The sequence below is a fragment of the Alligator mississippiensis genome, chromosome 11 (genome assembly GCF_030867095.1).
Source record: "Alligator mississippiensis isolate rAllMis1 chromosome 11, rAllMis1, whole genome shotgun sequence".
Lineage (NCBI taxonomy): Eukaryota > Metazoa > Chordata > Crocodylia > Alligatoridae > Alligator > Alligator mississippiensis.
The window spans coordinates 29,705,108-29,722,072 of NC_081834.1; the positions used below are offsets into that span (position 1 = coordinate 29,705,108).

General features: G+C 42.5%; 1 protein-coding gene across 5 annotated transcripts in view; it reads left to right on the plus strand.

Moving 5' to 3' along the window:
• SCAPER (S-phase cyclin A associated protein in the ER) overlaps positions 1 to 16,965 on the plus strand; it is a 372,539-nt gene that overhangs the window by 7,717 nt on the left and 347,857 nt on the right. For all 5 annotated transcript variants that reach the window (XM_059714759.1, XM_014606103.3, XM_006261352.4 and 2 more), the window contains exons 2-3: positions 604 to 679; positions 12,874 to 12,991. In XM_059714759.1, coding sequence (XP_059570742.1) covers positions 604 to 679; positions 12,874 to 12,991 — 194 coding nt within the window. The remainder of the gene's footprint in view (positions 1 to 603; positions 680 to 12,873; positions 12,992 to 16,965) is intronic.

The following is a 16,965-nucleotide window of genomic DNA, read 5'->3' on the forward strand; positions in this document are numbered from 1 at the left end:
AAGCATCAGTTCAGCTCTAAGAGATTCATTTTAGCAGGACTAAGTGCATGAGAGTTTACTGGAGGATCACTTTCCAAACATCTGCAATATTTTGACATACTTTGGTATTAGCTATAAAAGACATCAGATTAGAAATGTGTTCAGTTAGTTTGAAATTGCTGTTTTATGTGACAAAATGCTCCTTATGCAAACTGAGGCCACTTGAAAGTTGTGGACATCCATGGATATCTCTTCCAAATAGATTTTAGGGTTTCACTTCTTTCCTTCAGAATAATGGGAATATGATATTTTTCAATACAGTTTATTTGAATTAGTTTACATATATTTTATTAAATTATTTATGATATTTCTACATGAGCATTTTAATTATTCTCTAGATTAATTAACTTTCCTTTGAATTTTCCACTAGATATTTATCTTTTAATAAAGACCTTTTGAAATTCTTCATAAAATATTCAGATTATATTTACCTACAGAGTTAAGCCTGTGCATGAAGTGTTACTTTATTTACATCCCTTGCTAAATATAAAGTTACAGTATACCTTTTAAATATACATGGCTTAAATTATTAATGTCTAATTGTATATATTTTTTTTAATACAGGTATCAAAATTCCATGGGATCAGCCAAAAATGCCTTAAGTGAACCTGTTGATGTTGAGGAGGGTGTTAGTACAATGGTAAGTCAACCATCTAGTACAACAGTGTCTTAAGATTTTTCTTTATTAAAAGGAAAGAAATATTGTGTTACTGGTTTACAGTTTTTCTTGTTATTGTAATGGTATAGATTTTTCAGTTGGGTGTAGTCTGATGTTGGAAGGGACTTCAGGTGATTCTGCGTATTTTCTGTAAGGATGAGGAGGCATTTTAAAATGGGACAGATATTTTAATGCCAACCTAATGATTCATGACATTCCGGGCCTATAAACATTTTCATATAGCATACATATTTTCTTATGGGAATAAGTCACCTATCTCGTGTAAAAATATTTAGGGCATGGTTTTGAACCAGATTGTGTTCCACCAGGTCTTCCCTTGGTAGCTTTAAATTAGGATACTATACTTGAAATGAAAATTATGTTGTTCATCCTCATTGCAAAGGAGTAGAAAACCGTTTATTTAATGCCCGGGGGACTGGGAGTACCTACATCACACTTCAATGCTTGCCTCTGGCCTGTGGTAAGAGCAGTACTGATATAAATTATGGAAGGAGCTGCATTTATTCTTTTCTTAACAAAGAGAGAGAGACCCTTTAGTGAAGGGTCTTTTGGGCAGAATGAGTAAAAATGAAGAGGAGGAGGAAGAGAATGATTTTGGTGATTCCTGAGTTTTTAGGTTTCTGTATTGTTTGCAGAACTCATGCATTTTGCATATCTGTATTTTATACTAAAATATGAAACCTCACTTGACGCTTGTCAGTATTATGGTTTGAATTGAATCTGGCCGTGGAAGCTTTGCTGTTGATTTTGAAAGGTCTGGGCTTTAACTAACTTTGAGTGAGTATATTATTATCATGTTACATAAAATGTGCTTGTTGAATTAGGTTAACTTGTCAGTCTCCACAACTTCTTGTGGCTATGAGTTTAGCAAGTTAATTGCTTACTGTGTGAAAAAAGAACTTCCTTTGGTTAATTTTAAACTTACTACCCAATAGTTTCATTTTACGTCCCATAGTTCTATCTTGAGAGGAGTAAATATTAAATCGTTATTTACTTTTTCTGAACCATTCAGTAATTTGTAAACCACTATCGTATCCCCCAGACTTCTCTTTTTGAAGATTAAAAGTGTGAGAAGAATGTATTTTCCAGCTGCCATGCACATTTATAGATGGCGTTTTATTCATTTTGTGTTTTACATTACAAATAAATGATCGTAAATTCCTCTCCCCAAAACCTAGAGTTGAGCCAAGAGATTGAATCATTGGTGAACCAAGAGATTGATTAGCAGAACTGGGTGAAGATATGGAAGAGGTCTCTGTTCTGTAGTGAGTTAAGAAGCCATTCCTCTGTGCAGTATGGTGGTAGGAGATATGGATGAATAGGAGTGGAGATGGGCTGCAAAAACAGAGCAGTATGCTTCCCTCCTGGCTTCCAGAATCTCTCTAAATTCCTTTGCAATCAGCAGCTGGGTTTGAAACTCTAGTGGCTAGCTGACAGTTTCTCAATTAATTTGGTTAAGAAGGGTTTGTGCTGTGGATTTAAAAATCCCAACCTGCTAGGTGGGCTCAGCCTGAAGCCACATATTTTATTTTTTTAGTATTCTCTTTAATAAAAAATTAGGTTACTACAATAAAATAATCTGTGTTAAAAGGTATTATTAGTTGTACAAAGTTAAGTATTGCAAAATTTAGGAAATGTCAGAATTAAGGTCATATCATGTGAATTTGGAATGTGTGTAGCAAATGAGCTAAGCAGTGCAGAGCCATGCTGAGGCCAGCTGCTTCTTTGCTGCTGCTGCTTCTCCCTTCAGGCCCGTAGCTTCCTTCCGGCTGTGGCCTGTGTGCAGCTTTCACCTGGAAGTTGCATCCATATTGCTGCTACTTCTCCTCCCTGGCTCATCTGCTGCTTCTTTTCCTTCTCATCTCCACCTCCCAGCTACACTGCTCTCCACTTCCTCCACCTGCCCTCACACTTTCTGCATGCTAGGATTGGGCCCTGGGGCTCCTCGCACCCCAGGGAGCCCCAGGACCAGGCCTCACACCGCCCTGTGTGTCCAATGGAGCATGCAGAGCACAGGGCTCTGCCCTGGTCTGGAAATTTAGCGGTTAGGGGAGTGATGCCACTGCTGCCTTGCTTCCAAGTTTTTAAACCCATGGGAAATCCTGTGGGCTGGATTACATGGTGCTGGGGGCCAAATCTGGTTTGTCGCCTAGGGATTGAGAACCCCTGGTGTATATAGTTCATTGAATGAAGTTGGGGCTCTGGAAAATGAATAGTATGTGACTGTGCAGTTAAAGACTATGTATAGTGATGCATATGAACAAGGGGTCCAAAGCATAGGTCCACAGGAAAACTGAATTGTAGCATATTTTATATTTTCAATTTGAATATATTTTTACATATTTCTTTAAATGTATTTAGAAATATGTTGAAGAGTATTGAATTATATCAGGTGTATAATGTGTCAGGGTGTTTTTAGGCTTCCCTCAGAGGCACTGGGTGTTGGCTATAGTCAAGGCTACAGACGTGGACTGGGCTGTGCCAATTCTGCTGGAACCCAAGCTGGAGGTTCCTGGCTAGAGGGTTTTGCTTCCTCTACTCAGGGTCAGACTGATTGCCATATTTGTGGTCAGGAAGGAATTTTACCCCATGGTCGTATTTGTACGAACTGTGGGGGCTTTTGCCTTCCTCTGTAGTGGGAGGCATGGCCCACTACCTGCTATCTCTTTAGCATGTAGTGGCAGTATTTCATACAAGCAGGACATTAGCTGCCATGATTCTTGTGCTTTACCTGGGGCAGGTTAGGATGTTAGGTCTGTGTTGTGTCCGGATCAACAGGAGTCTTATGTAGAGTTTAGATTATGGATTGCATAGGATGGTTTGGATAGGGATAATCCTACTTTAGGCAGGGGGTTGGCCTAGATGACCTCTGGAGGTCCCTTCCTGCCCTACTTTTCTATAACTGTAATCACAAAATATTGGTTGTTGTATCTGAATGTTTTTGACAAATCAGGCAAAATAAAAAAAAAATGTAGATTTGTTTGTTTGTTTTTTGCTGTAGTGGCTTAGAGCTCCATTGTGAAATATAATGGAAGGGTGAACCAGAAGTGCCAATCATCTCAGTACTTGGAGGGAATAACAAAGTGTTACGTAAACGAAACTGTGGTTAGCAACAGCTATTTAAAAACACAGTGATATTTCCTTCATACCTGAATACTGTGATTTTCCTTTGATGAACTCTAAACTGAAAAGCTAATACAAACAAAGTTGATACTATCAGCAATATGTGGACAGTTTGATTAGTTATGCAAAGATAAATTGGTTATGGAGATACCACTGTTATGTTAGCAGAAATGTTATCTCCTATAAACTTTGTGGAACAAGTTTAATTATGATATATAATAGAGGGGAAATATGCTAATAAATTTTATTTCTATGATGTAGGTATATTTTTACTTTCTTCCTTTGATTAAATATTGTTCAGATTTGTTCATTTTATTTATTCAGCAACAGAATAGGTATACTTTTTAGTGAAATATTTTACATTAAATTGTATGAAACTTCAGAGAAGTAAACAGCCTACTTAATTTATAAACATTGAAAGTAAAATTAAAAAAGAATGAAATACCTTTCTAGCCTAGAGGATGCATTGTTTATGTCCTTCTGATTCCCTTTCTGAAGGTAGAACATAGTATTCATTTCATGTTTGATACTTTTGTATTATCACATATACATGTACTAATTTTTTAAAACATACTTCAATTTAATTATAAAATTTTCTATGTTGTTTTATATCTAACAACTTGCTAGATTATATACAAAGTTTAATATAATGATGGAAATTGTAAAATTATATTAAATGAGATTTTTGATGCTTGATTTAGTTGTGCAGAAAGTGATTTTTTTTTTCCTGAATGCAAAAGATTGAGTCCCTTCTGAGTTCTCTTATAGTTGCTGCTAATCAAAATTTACCAGGCTAATTTGGCAACTTCAGGTTATCCTGAGCTTTATAAACTTCATCTGGACCTAGATACTGCAAAACTGAACAACTGCAGTGCTGCAGCGTTTATAGTATTTAAATTGGACTTTGAAAGTATTTTTAAGTTGCATCAAAAAAAATATTCAATTTTTAAAAAATTGGCTAAAAAAATTGTAATTCCACGGTAAAATATGTATGAGCAAGATGAAAGTGTTGAGCATACACGTAAAATATTGTTATTGATATTACTGGAGTGCTATTTGTCATTTGGCAGCATTCCGTTAGGGTCTACCTCAATTTGGCACACACCAAAATGAGATCTCCCAGAAGATAATTTTCTTGGCAGGAAACCCATAAGCATCATGGGTGGGGAGGAAGGAAAAGCATGGTAGGAATACTAGCCAATTGCCTGTCAAGAACGACGGGGCGGCTGGGGGCAGTGGACTGTGTCCAGCCTGACTCCCCTGACCTTAGAGGCCAGGGCCCCGCCCCCTGTCCGCTCTGTCACCGCCGTCTGCTGGTGGGGTGAAGACAGAGGCCTGGGGCCAGGCTTGCTTCTCCCACCCTTGCCCCTGCTGCTTCGGGGCCAGGGCCAGTTCCCCCACCCTCACCCAGAGGGCTGGCGGGGCCAGAGCCTAGCATCTGGCCCTGTACCCCCACTCCTGTCGTACAGCCCCCCCCCTCCAATTCAGGCCTGTTCCACTGCCGCCCCCCCCCCCCCCCCCCCCCCGTTACTTTGGGCCTGACTGTGTCTCTACGTGGAAGTTCAGGTTGAGGGCTGCTCTACTTGTCCCTCCCCCCTCACCACGGTGACCCTGACCCTTCCCCCCCACCCCCCCAAATGCTGCTGCCACCTCCTCCATGGAGTGGGGGGTGCCTTTCCTTGTTTCCCCCACTCCTCTGTGAGGCTGGGCCTGGCCCCCCCACCTCCTTACCATCATTTCAGGGATGGACCTGCTCCCTCCCCCCACCCTGCTGCCATTTCTGGGTCAGGCTGGGCCTGGCACGCCCTGCACATACCTTCCATTTTGGGGCCTGGATAGGCCCGGTGTACCCCTCCATCCCACCCCATCGCTGTTATGGGGCCAGCACCAGGCCCGCCCCCCCTCTTAACCTTCCTGGCTAACATTTTGTGGCTGGGCCACTCCCCCCCACCCTTTGTTTTGGGGCTGGGCTGAGCCTGGTGTGCCCCCTACCCTCCCTGCTGCTGTTTCTGGGCTGGGCCCGCTCCTCCCATCCCTGCCATCCCCAGCGCTGCTGGCCTCACCCTCCACCCCACGCTGCTGCCACTACCTCCAAAGACCAAAGTGGTGAGTGAGGCCAGCTCTGCCCAGCCCTATCTGTTCCGTCCACTCCATTGTTGCCGCCTCCAGGGAGCAGGGCATTGTTGCCGCCTCCAGGGAGCAGGCCAGCACAGCTTTGCCCTCCTCGCTCCATCCCTTGGGTCCCCACCATCATGGCAGTGCTCCACCATGCTGCCACCTCCTGTCCAAATGCTGTATTTGCACTCTGATTGGTTGTTTCAGTCAGCCAGTCAGTGTGAATAAAGCATTATGGTTGGACAGACAGACTACAGCTTTTATAATATTAGCACATATATTATGAAAAGATTTCTGAGACAAGTTTATTTCTTATGTACTGTGTAAATAGAAAAGGGAGCATATTTCTAATGAGTAAAATCAAGAACATTTGAAGAATGCTTTGACTTTAAATATATACAGGTACCTTTTTATTTTGCTGAAGCACTTTGTCAGACTCCTGCAAAATGACAGGAGTGGCATTATTTACCTTTTAAGCCATTTTATAAAATATATATGTATTTCAATCCTGAAGTAAAATACAGATTTAAAAAATATGAGCTTTATTGGTCTCTCTTTATCCGTGACTTGATACAAGAAATTCTCTAAACTATTAGTCCTAATGAAAAATCCATTTGGATTCTTTCTGTCCTTAATCCCTGGTGAGGTTAGTGAGAATTTAGGGTAGTCAGTAGCTTGCTGAAGATACTTGGTTTCTAACTAGGAAAAAGTGAAAGTGGCACCCAAGGGCTAATTTAGGGTGTTTTTTGAAGATGGAATTCATTTTGCATTGTTCCCCTTTCAGAGTTCTGGTTTTAAGTTTCCTCAGCTATCACCATAAACCTTAAAAGAATAAGAAGTTATGGGAAAAGTGACCAGCATTCCTTGCCTGTGCATCTTCTGCAGCAGGGCTGTCCAATTGGCAGGCTATGGGCTGCTTGTGACCCGCAAAGTGATTAAATTGTGGCTCACACAGGGCTTGTTGGTGTGACTGCTGGAGCTGCTCCTTTGCCACTGCTCTGGAATCCAGGGGCTGAATGCCACTACAGCTTGCTGCTTCTCTTCTACCAAATTTGGGTCTTTGGTTGCCATTGGCCACTAAAATCAGCAGATGGAGAAAAGGTGGGTAGGCAATGATGACATTCACCACGTGAGTTCCAGAACTGTGGTGACACAGCAGCTGCGCCAACAAGCTGCCATCCTGCTGCTGGAAGTGGGTTGTCTTGCCCATGAAAAGCCCTACAGCCTGGATCCATCCTCTGGGGCTAAATTAGTTGAATATTGAGCACCCCTAATCTACATTACCAATAATTTACCCCAGTATTCTATAAGGGATTTGTTTCTGTTTCAACAGATACTAAAAGTAATAATGTTTCCCAGCTTCATCAAACTCATGCACTCATGTAAAATCTTAATGGAGATCTCATTTTCTCACATGCCAACATCTACCTGTTTTGGAAGGTTGTTCTGCCTTAGCATCACTGACATCACTGCTGAAGTTTTGCTCCAGAGTGCAGGCTAGAGGAAAATAACCGTCTTGTTCAGAGAAAATACGTGTTAATGAGAATGTTAGTGAACAAGGTAACTCTTCTTAAAGGGCCTTCTAATAATGACTCATGTATTTTCTACTCTCAGTGCTTTAAGGAAGGTAAGTTGAAAAGGAAATAGTACAGACCTTATAATAACTAGCTGATATCTAAGGACAGAGTAAGTTTGTAGTAGCTCCTTTTGGTTAACTGATGACCAGCTCTAGAAGTTGCAGGGAAGGATAAAACACAAATATTTCTCTTGCATATAATTAGGCAAAACTGTCAAAAGCCTACACAGTATCAGTGTAATTTCTGGCTTTTAAACTTCACCCAAGTGGAATAGTACTTCCAAAAGTGTGAATGGTGACTTCATTCTGGAAAAAGAGGGACTTTGAAGCCTTGATATCCACTACTGCCTGTGGCATAATGGGTGATACTCTCCTCTCTTCTCTTTTTTGTTGTTGTGCATTCAGTGTATTTTTGCTGGCTGTACCTCATTGTGCTTATAAAGGGTTCCTTGCTTTCTTTGTTTGGCATCTCACAGGGTTCAGTTCTTCTGTTTCGATTATAAGCTCTTTAGGAATGGAACATGTCACTTATAAAGATTAGGGGGCATTAAAGCTGTTGATAGCTATCCTAAAACATAATCTCTTTTACTTTGCATTGAATTCATGATCATTATGCCTTTGATAGCTTTCTATCTTTTAAAGAGGGAATGAACATTTAATCTAAATTTCAGTTCAACTGCGCTTGATTTTAAAAAGCAAACTTCTGTTTAAAAAGGGCTTTTAGAATTTTCTGTAGCATTGTCCCAGGTTTTGCTATTGCTTACTTTTTGTATGTGATTTCACTTCAGGAAGTCTGAGTTATATTGAGAAGAGACCTTATTAAAATATCTGTTTTCAGAGTGGGAAAAGATAGAGGCATGCAGTTTTTTCTGCTATCTTCTGCTTGGTTTTAAAGATGTTTTAAAGAAACGCTAACCACATACATTTTTTTTTTTTTAATTAAACTTTTGTTTCTGAGTAAAACTGAATGTTGGGATGATCAAAGTTTTGTAAAGCAGCCTGCTGTTTTTCATAATTCCAGGCATTTTCATGTTAGAAAATTGCAGTGCTCTTACTAGAGGTGTTTGTATAAAATAAATCAGTTAAATCCATGCAGAAAGCTATTTTGGTACTTCTGTTTTGGTTTAAATCAGGCATGTTTCAGTTTATCTTAAGTTGGTTAGGAATTTACTTAAACTAAAACAGAATAAACCACAATAAGTATTCACACAGATTTAAATAAATTGGTTTTAAATTAGATTATATTATATTGGTGTACCTTTCTGTGGGTTTGGTTGTCTTTACCCAGCACAAGAGTACGAAGGATACAATCATGCTTATGCAAATTGGTTTTGCCCCTCTCACTTCTTACACATTTTGTCATGCTGTGGTTGGCCAAACTTAAGGTGTTTTGCGTGCTTGTTAACCCATTTTAAAGATGTATGCAAGCTTTTGGACATACTGTTAAGTGCAGTAAAACATAAAATTACTTTGGTCCTACCTAAATATGGGCTATTACTCAACTTCTAACTGTATTACCTCAATCCAAGATGTTTTTTTTTTTGGTTTTTTTTTTTTGCCCTAAGCAACATGGGGAGGTGGAAAAGTCTCATTTTGGATTCTAGCACTGGCCCTAGGGGAGACAACCTCTCAGCTCTGGCTTTGGCCCTGAGCTTAGGGCTGAAGCTATAGCTGGGCCACTGCCTACCCCTGACTGGAATGGCTTTTGCGACATGGGAGGGGGCACGTAGCCAGAGAGAGCGCGGGAGAAACTGTAGGGTAGGTTGAGGAAGGGAACCTTCTGTCTATTCCACCCACTGCTTTCCTCCCCCAGTTCCCCACCCCTCTTACTTTCTGGTCCCTCCAGCCATAACTTGGCATGGTCAGGAGGTGCTGCTGTTTCTCCTTGGCTGCTCTGAGCTGGTCTGGACTGGGACCAGGCCTGAGCTGTAGCTGCTGCTGACTACCTCAAGCCAGAACACAATTTCAAGAGAAGGTGAGAGAGGACTGGGCAGTCATGGAGGACAGGCAGCAGGGATCAGACACTGGCACAGGGGGCCAAGCTGTGGGGGGAATAGGGAGTGGAGGGGAGGCACAGGCATGAGGGACAAGGGTGCAGGCTGCAGGGGTGGGCAGGGAGTAAGGGGTCAAGAGGCAGGCAGCAGGGGGACACATGGCATTGATCAGGCAACAGGGAAGCAGACACAATGGGGATGGGTAAAGGCATGGGATAAAGACAAGGGTTGGCGGGGCAAGCAGGGAGGGCAAGGTGTGAGAGTTGGGCCCCTCTCCCCTTGCTGCTGCTTTCCCTGCCACAGCAGTGTGTGTGTGTGGGGGGCGGGGGGGGAGGTGATAAATTTAAGACAACCTTCCACTAATTTGATTCTGTACATGGAAAATTATAACAAATGTATAGATGTCCATGTATAGAATCTTTATTGTGTGGGGGTAATCTTAAATTTGAAGTCATCTTGGATTAATGTAAATAGGCTAGATGGAATAAAAATGGATTAGAATAGTTTTCATATGGCACCATTTTTATTTGCTTTATTTCCTTACAGTCATGTATTAGCTTTTTTGAGAGCTCAGTTCTACTGTGATTTTTATTTTCTTTTTTCATGGATTTTCCAATATATAGCAATACTCTGTAGGGCACTAGGTGGCACACTATGGCTTTGAAAAAAGCTGGTTGAGATCTTCTGGATGACAGCAGCCTAGGTTAAAAATGACTTGTATAAGCATTCAAAATAATATGCAGCTTTTCACATACATTTATTGCATTTTGTATCACCATGATAAATTATGATTCCTCATCTATAGCACTTGTTTTTACAGGACTTGGTTATTAAAGATGACTCTTCACAAAATGAAATGGTTGAAAGATTGGGGCCTATAGTTAGAAGAACCCTGGTGCAGAGAACATGTCGTCTTATGTATTCTGTACAGCACAAATCATTCCATTAGCACTTGAAATTTATATTATGTGCATTAAGTTTTCTGTATTTCAGTCTCCCAACATCTTAGGATCCAATATGTTGACCTCTGATGCCATAACTTAAGGTTTGTCTTGTTTAGGCTTTGTCCTCAGGAGTGCCTGGGTATAGCCTGTAGGGAGGCAGGAATTTGTTTAGTTGACATTTGTTACTTTTATATGAATGTCTGTTTGTTGTACTTGTGCTCTGAGTTCTTGATACAGACTATCCAAATGCTTTTTTGCATAAATGAAGATCATTCTTAATGAACTGTCTTATTCTTCTGTTTCATACTGCAGCTCCTTTGTCATCATCCTGATCTCCTATGCAGCATTTTATATTTATGTTATTCATAGATTCATAGATGTTAGGGTCGGAAGGGACCTCAATAGATCATCAAGTCCGACCCCCTGCATAGGCAGGAAAGAGTGCTGGGTTCAGATGACCCCAGCCAGATGTCTGTCTAACCTCTTCTTGAAGACCCCCAGGGTAGGGGAGAGCACCACCTCCCTTGGGAGCCCGTTCCAGATTTTGGCCACTCGAACTGTGAAGTTCTTCCTAATGTCCAGTCTAAATCTGCTCTCTGCTAGCTTATGGCCATTATTTCTTGTAACCCTCAGGGGCGCCTTGGTGAGTAGAGCCTCACCAATTCCCTTCTTTGCCCCCATGATGAATTTATAGGCAGCCACAAGGTCGCCTCTTAACCTTCTCTTGTGGAGGCTGAAGAGGTTCAGGTGCCCTGGTCTCTCCTCGTAGGGCTTGGCCTGCAAGCCCTTAACCATACAAGTGGCCTTTCTCTGGACCCTCTCCAGGTTATCCACATCCCTCTTAAAGTGTGGCATCCAAAACTGGATGCAGTATTCCAACTGCGGTCTGACCAGTGCCCGATAGAGGGGAAGTATCACCTCCTTGGTTCTGTTTGTCATGCGTCTGCTGATGCACGATGAAGTGCAGTTAGTTTTGCTGATGACTTCGTCGCGCTGACGTCTCATGTTCATCTTGGAGTCCGCTAGGACTCCGAGATCCCTTTCCACTTCCTTGCCACCCAGCAGGTCATTCCCTAGGCTGTAGGTGTGCTGGACATTTTTCCTCCCTAGGTGCAGCACTTTGCATTTCTCCTTGTTGAACTGCATCCTGTTGTTTTCTGCCCACTTGTCCAACCTGTCCAGGTCTGCCTATAGCTGTTCCCTGCCCTCTAGTGTGTCCACTTCTCTCCACAGTTTTGTATTATCCGCAAACTTGGACAGAGTATGCTTCACTCCCTTGTCCAAGTCACTGATGAAGACATTGAAGAGTATTGGTCCGAGGACCGAGCTCTGCTGGACCCTACTGCCCACGTCCTTCCAGGTCGATACTGACCCCTCCACCACCACTCTGGGTACGACCCTCTAGCCAATTTGCCACCCACTGGACTGTGTAATCATCCAAGTCACAGCCTCTTAATTTGCTCACCAGTATGGGGTGGGATACCATATTGGAGGCCTTTCTGAAGTTTTAAGTAAATGATATCTACCCCTACTCCTATGTCCAGGTGGTTTATAACTTGGTCATAAAAAGAGACTAGATTAGTCAGGCATGATCTACCTGCTGCGAACCCATGCTGGTTTCCGCTCAGCATAACATTTTCTGCTAGGCTCTCACATATATGAATCTTAATAATCTTTTCAAAGACTTTGCCAAGGATGGAGGTGAGACTGACTGGCCTGTAGTTGCTTGGATCCTCCTTCCTCCCCTTCTTGAAAATAGGGACCGCATTGGCCCTTCTCCAGTCCTCTGGGACCTGGCCCATGCGCCACGTTGCTCAAATATTCTTGTCAGTGGCTGTGCAGTGACATCAGCCTTATTGTAAGTTACCTTTTAGGGTTTGTTTTAGTGGCACAAAGGTGCCTATTTTAACATACAAGGTGGTTTAGGTTAGGGCTGTCCGCTGGTGGTTTGCAGGCCACATTCAGCCCATGAGTGATTCATTTGCGCCCCCTGGGCTTCCACCCAGCCTCCATTCCCTGCCATTGCTTGGGCTGCAGCAGCAGCCAGGGTCTCTGGGCTGCACCTCCCTTCTCTGGCTTCCATTTCCTGCTGCTGCCTCAGGGGGCAGAGTGGTATGATGCAGCCTGCAGAGGTTTGTCTACACTAGGCTTTTATCTTAAGTTAATTTATTTCAGTTCGCTCAAGGTAATTAACACATTTGTAAAGATTGGTTTGAACACTTCCACCAGCATTGGCATTCAGTTCAGTTGAGGTAAAGAAGACAAGTGTAGACAAACCAGTCTGGACAGTGATTTCTGCTTTGAACCAGTTTTCTAGGAAGCACTGTTATAGCCATGAAGCATGTCTCTGTATTGATTTGATGCAAAAAGATATATATTTTCCTGTCTTTCATGTTTTCACAGGCTTCCTTCCAGCGTTCTAATAGTCATGATAAAGTAAGGAAAATAGTTGCAGAAGAAGGTCGGACAGCACGGAACCTAATTGCATGGAGTGTCCCTTTGGAGAACAAAGAGGATGATGGTAAGCATTCAGCTGTTCTCTTCCCTGTCTTCCCCCTTGGAAAAACAAAAATCTAACTTGTTAGTGTGGGTAGAGGCAATTAGCCATGTTAGTCTGAAGTGAACTGTTGCTTATAAAATTGTATGCATCCCTGGTTCAGTTACTCTGTACAGTGCATCTCTAGTATGGGAACAGCTTTGAAACAAAAATTTTCATATAGAAAACATATATTAAAATTAACTTTAAGCTATTATTTATATTCATGTTTTAAAATAATTTCTTCCATATGGTCTCTGTGCAACTTAGATGATTTTGTAACAATGATCATTGAAAGATTAAATAAAAGTGAATTTTTGCATCTTGTTGTTTTGTCTACCAATAATTTTCATGCTGATTTCATTAGTACATCCTGCTGACTACTGTGCAGACACAGTCTTATTGTAACTTTTGTGTCTGTAGCAGTGGCCAGCTCAGACACACTACACTGCTCTGATTTGGTTGTTTCCTAACCTGGAAGCAGGCTGTCTTTACACAGTGCTTAGGATGGGCTGATTAACACGGAGCGACAGTGCCAGACAGACTATTCTGAAAGCCCGTTAGCCTGACCATGTAAGCCACACACGCATGGTTAAGCAGCTGCAGGTTTTGGGGCCATAGTCCATGTACCCGGTAAGCCATTGAGATTTGATTGGGAACTCTGTCTTCTAGCCCACTGCTCCCCTGTCTGACATCTCACCCCACCTTAACGGTGGGCTGCTACTTAACATCCCCGGAAGCGGGATTTGTCCTGTTGTAGGCTAGGTCTTCTGGGTCACTGGCTCCCTGTTGGGAGTGGGCTGGCAAGAAGATGCAGGGGAGGACAAGGAACTACAGGCCCTTGTTGTTCAAGTCTGGTTCCAGTTCAGAGTCTGTATCCATTTGAGCTGTGTTTGTGCAGCTCGGCTGGATGGTCTGGGTTGCTGTGCTGGCCTGTGAGGGTGGTATGTCTTCACAGTCCTTGTTGCCGTCCTGGACAATGGGGGTCACCGTGTCTAACATGACAATGTCATTGATCATGAAGATGCAAAACTGTTCCTTCTAGTGGGTGCATGTGGCCTTGCATACATCTGACACACCATTGCTGTTCTGTCCTTGCAAACTGCTGCCTCAGTACCTTGCACTTGGACTAGCACTGGGCCCAGGCATGGTCATATTTCTGGGCCCAGGTTGCCAAACCAAGAAATTATTTTTTACTGGCAGAGAAACTTTTTTTACTTGCATATGTTTTTACTATCAGTAAAAAAAATAAATAAAAATTCTTTGGTTGTTAGCCCTGTGTGACTACAGCAGTGGTTTTATACCTTGCTGCCATTACTTTAGGGGTCTCACCCCACACCCTGAGATCCTTGACTACACCCTGCACCATGATGGCCCCCGCAGCCTGCTTCTTGATTCCCACAGGTCCTGCTCCCCCTGCACTAGCACAGACCCACTGCCTCTATCCTTCCCATTCCCAGCCAGCAGATCCATCTACCACCCTCCCTTTGATGCAAATGGCTGTTAGAAGAAGAGGACTGGTATAGAGTCCTAGCAGCAGCACATGGCAAAAATGGGGGAGGTGCTGTGCTGTGCTGTCCAGACAGCAGGTAGTGCTGTTCTGCGCTGTCTTTCAATACTGTGCCAGCTTTTTTCCTGGGATGGAGCTTAAAGCTGTGGCAGCTCCATGTTTTTATGGATTTTTTACAGACAGGCATTTTTAGGGTGTTTTTTAATGGAGTGTCCATAGATTTATGGACAGTTGGCAGCCCTGCTCTGGGTCTCTGTTTCCTTCACAATCCATTCATAGACCTTGTTTTAGTGGCTTGATTGGGGTGCCCTTTGGTTATTATTATTACCTCAAGATGGTGATGAAATCTGCTACCTCCTTCTTTTTTTGTCCAGTTTTTGTTGTACTTGTTCACGCTGCTCCCTTAGATTGAGGGGCCATGGTAGAAAGAGAATGAATAGTAGTGAGGGTTTATGGAAGCCTGATCTTGCCTTGGGTGGAGGATGGGTCTGATGACAGCCCTGACAGCTGAAAGGTTAGGTGGATGGAGGTCCTTGGTGCTGGTGGTATCTGTGGTTGGTTCAGGAGATGCACACTCTGATGCTGATCTTGATTGGGTAATGAGCACAAAATGGTTGGTAAGTTGTCGTGCAGGGCAGTTAACAGGTGGGGGTAGACATGTGGAGCCTGTCACCTCTGTGCAATATTGTTCTGTGATGAGGGCCACATAGTTTAAGAGGGGCTGGAATTGGGGCCAAGGAAGTGTGGATGCCTGGAGAACCAACTGGAGATGATATCTCAGGACAGCTGTTTAGAAGTTCCTCATGATAGCATGGGACAGACTGTTAGAACAGGGGTGGACAATTATTTTGGGCAGAGGGCTGCTTACTGAGTTTTGGCAAGCCATTGAGGGCCGCATGACAGGCAGCCAGGGGCAGATGTATATTAATTTTCTAAACTTTTAGGGGGCTTTGCGGTCTGGATACAATGGCCTGGTGGGCCGCATCTGGCCCTGTGTTAGAACCTCTTATCCCACGGACCTGTTTGAGGGTTTTGTCCTGTGATAAATGACAAGGGTATAGGCCTGTGCTTTGCCTGAAGAGAAAACATTTTCTCATGGAACAATGGTGATATCTTTTCATAGCCTTAGAAGCTGGCACATAACTGTTTCCCAAGAACAAATGAACTTCATTGGGTCCATGTTTGTTGGTGCATATTTATTTATGATTGTAACCATTTTCTAAAGAAGGCATGAAGGATGAAAACTAATATGAATCTTCAGCCTCTATTAGATACAGAAGTGCTTTTTAAATGGTGTTTGTCACAAATACTTTCGCAAACAGGATAAGTAAATGAAAAAGCCATAGCTCATCATTTTCTTGGTCTTGTGCTTCAGCTGGCTTGCTCTTAAAAGTTAACAGACTTTTCAAATTTAATTTCTTTACACAAACACGGGCCAAATTCTTACTTATTGTCTGACTTCTTTGCACTACACTGAAAACAAATTATTTGGAATCTGGCCATAGTTGATCTGTAGAAAATTTACCTTGTAGAAGGGAACTTTTGGATGGTGTGAAGCTGGTAGAGACAGTTTCTTTAATCTTGACCTCTGCCTTGGCATAAGAACATGTATGCTGCTGGTCTTGCACTTGGATTTGGCCCTATTGGGACCATAGGGCCGAAACGTATGTTACAGCTGCTTCTGTGCCACTCGTGCAGGTCCTGATTTAAGTCAGCCCACAGGATCAGGAAGTCTGAATCCTCAAGACTACCAAGATGAGCAGAGATCGTGCATTTTCCTCCTTCTGTTCCTGTATTTTAAATACTTTCTGTAGGAGAGAATTGCCAGTGCTACTATTTCTTTTGCTCACAGCTTTTATCCAGAGGTATTGTGCTAGCATTACCAGCATGTAACTTATCTTAGCATGTTACAGAGTTCTGTTACTGTTCAGAAAGTATTCTCTGTACGAAGAGCAAAGGCATGCCAGTAGTGCTGTATGGAGGGTTTGTGAATGAGAACGCTGTATTAGACTGTGGCTATACAAGGAGTTGCCCAAGGCAGAATCTTGTAGATAACTCTTGAAGCAGCAAATGCAAATACGCTTTTTGTCTAGGAAAGAAATTACCGTGCCATGAGAGGAAATGGAGTAAAATTTCCTAGGTTTGGTCAGATTTATCTTGGAACAAGGTGGGGTCATGTCTCTTTTTCCCACCCCTCATGGCAGCTGTTTTGGTTCCTCCCCCCACCGTATATCCTGTTCATATGTCCTTGGCATTAGTTTCTTCAGTTCATAAATTCTTTCTGTCTCTACTTCCTTCAAAAAGTACATACTTACTCTATTTTCCACCCCTCAATTTTTTCATTCATAGTGGTATGAATGAAAGGACAAGTGTGAGAAGAACTGCAGCAGAAATATGACTCCTTGAGCAGAAGAAATAGGTAACATATGCGGATAATGAGATTTCAGAA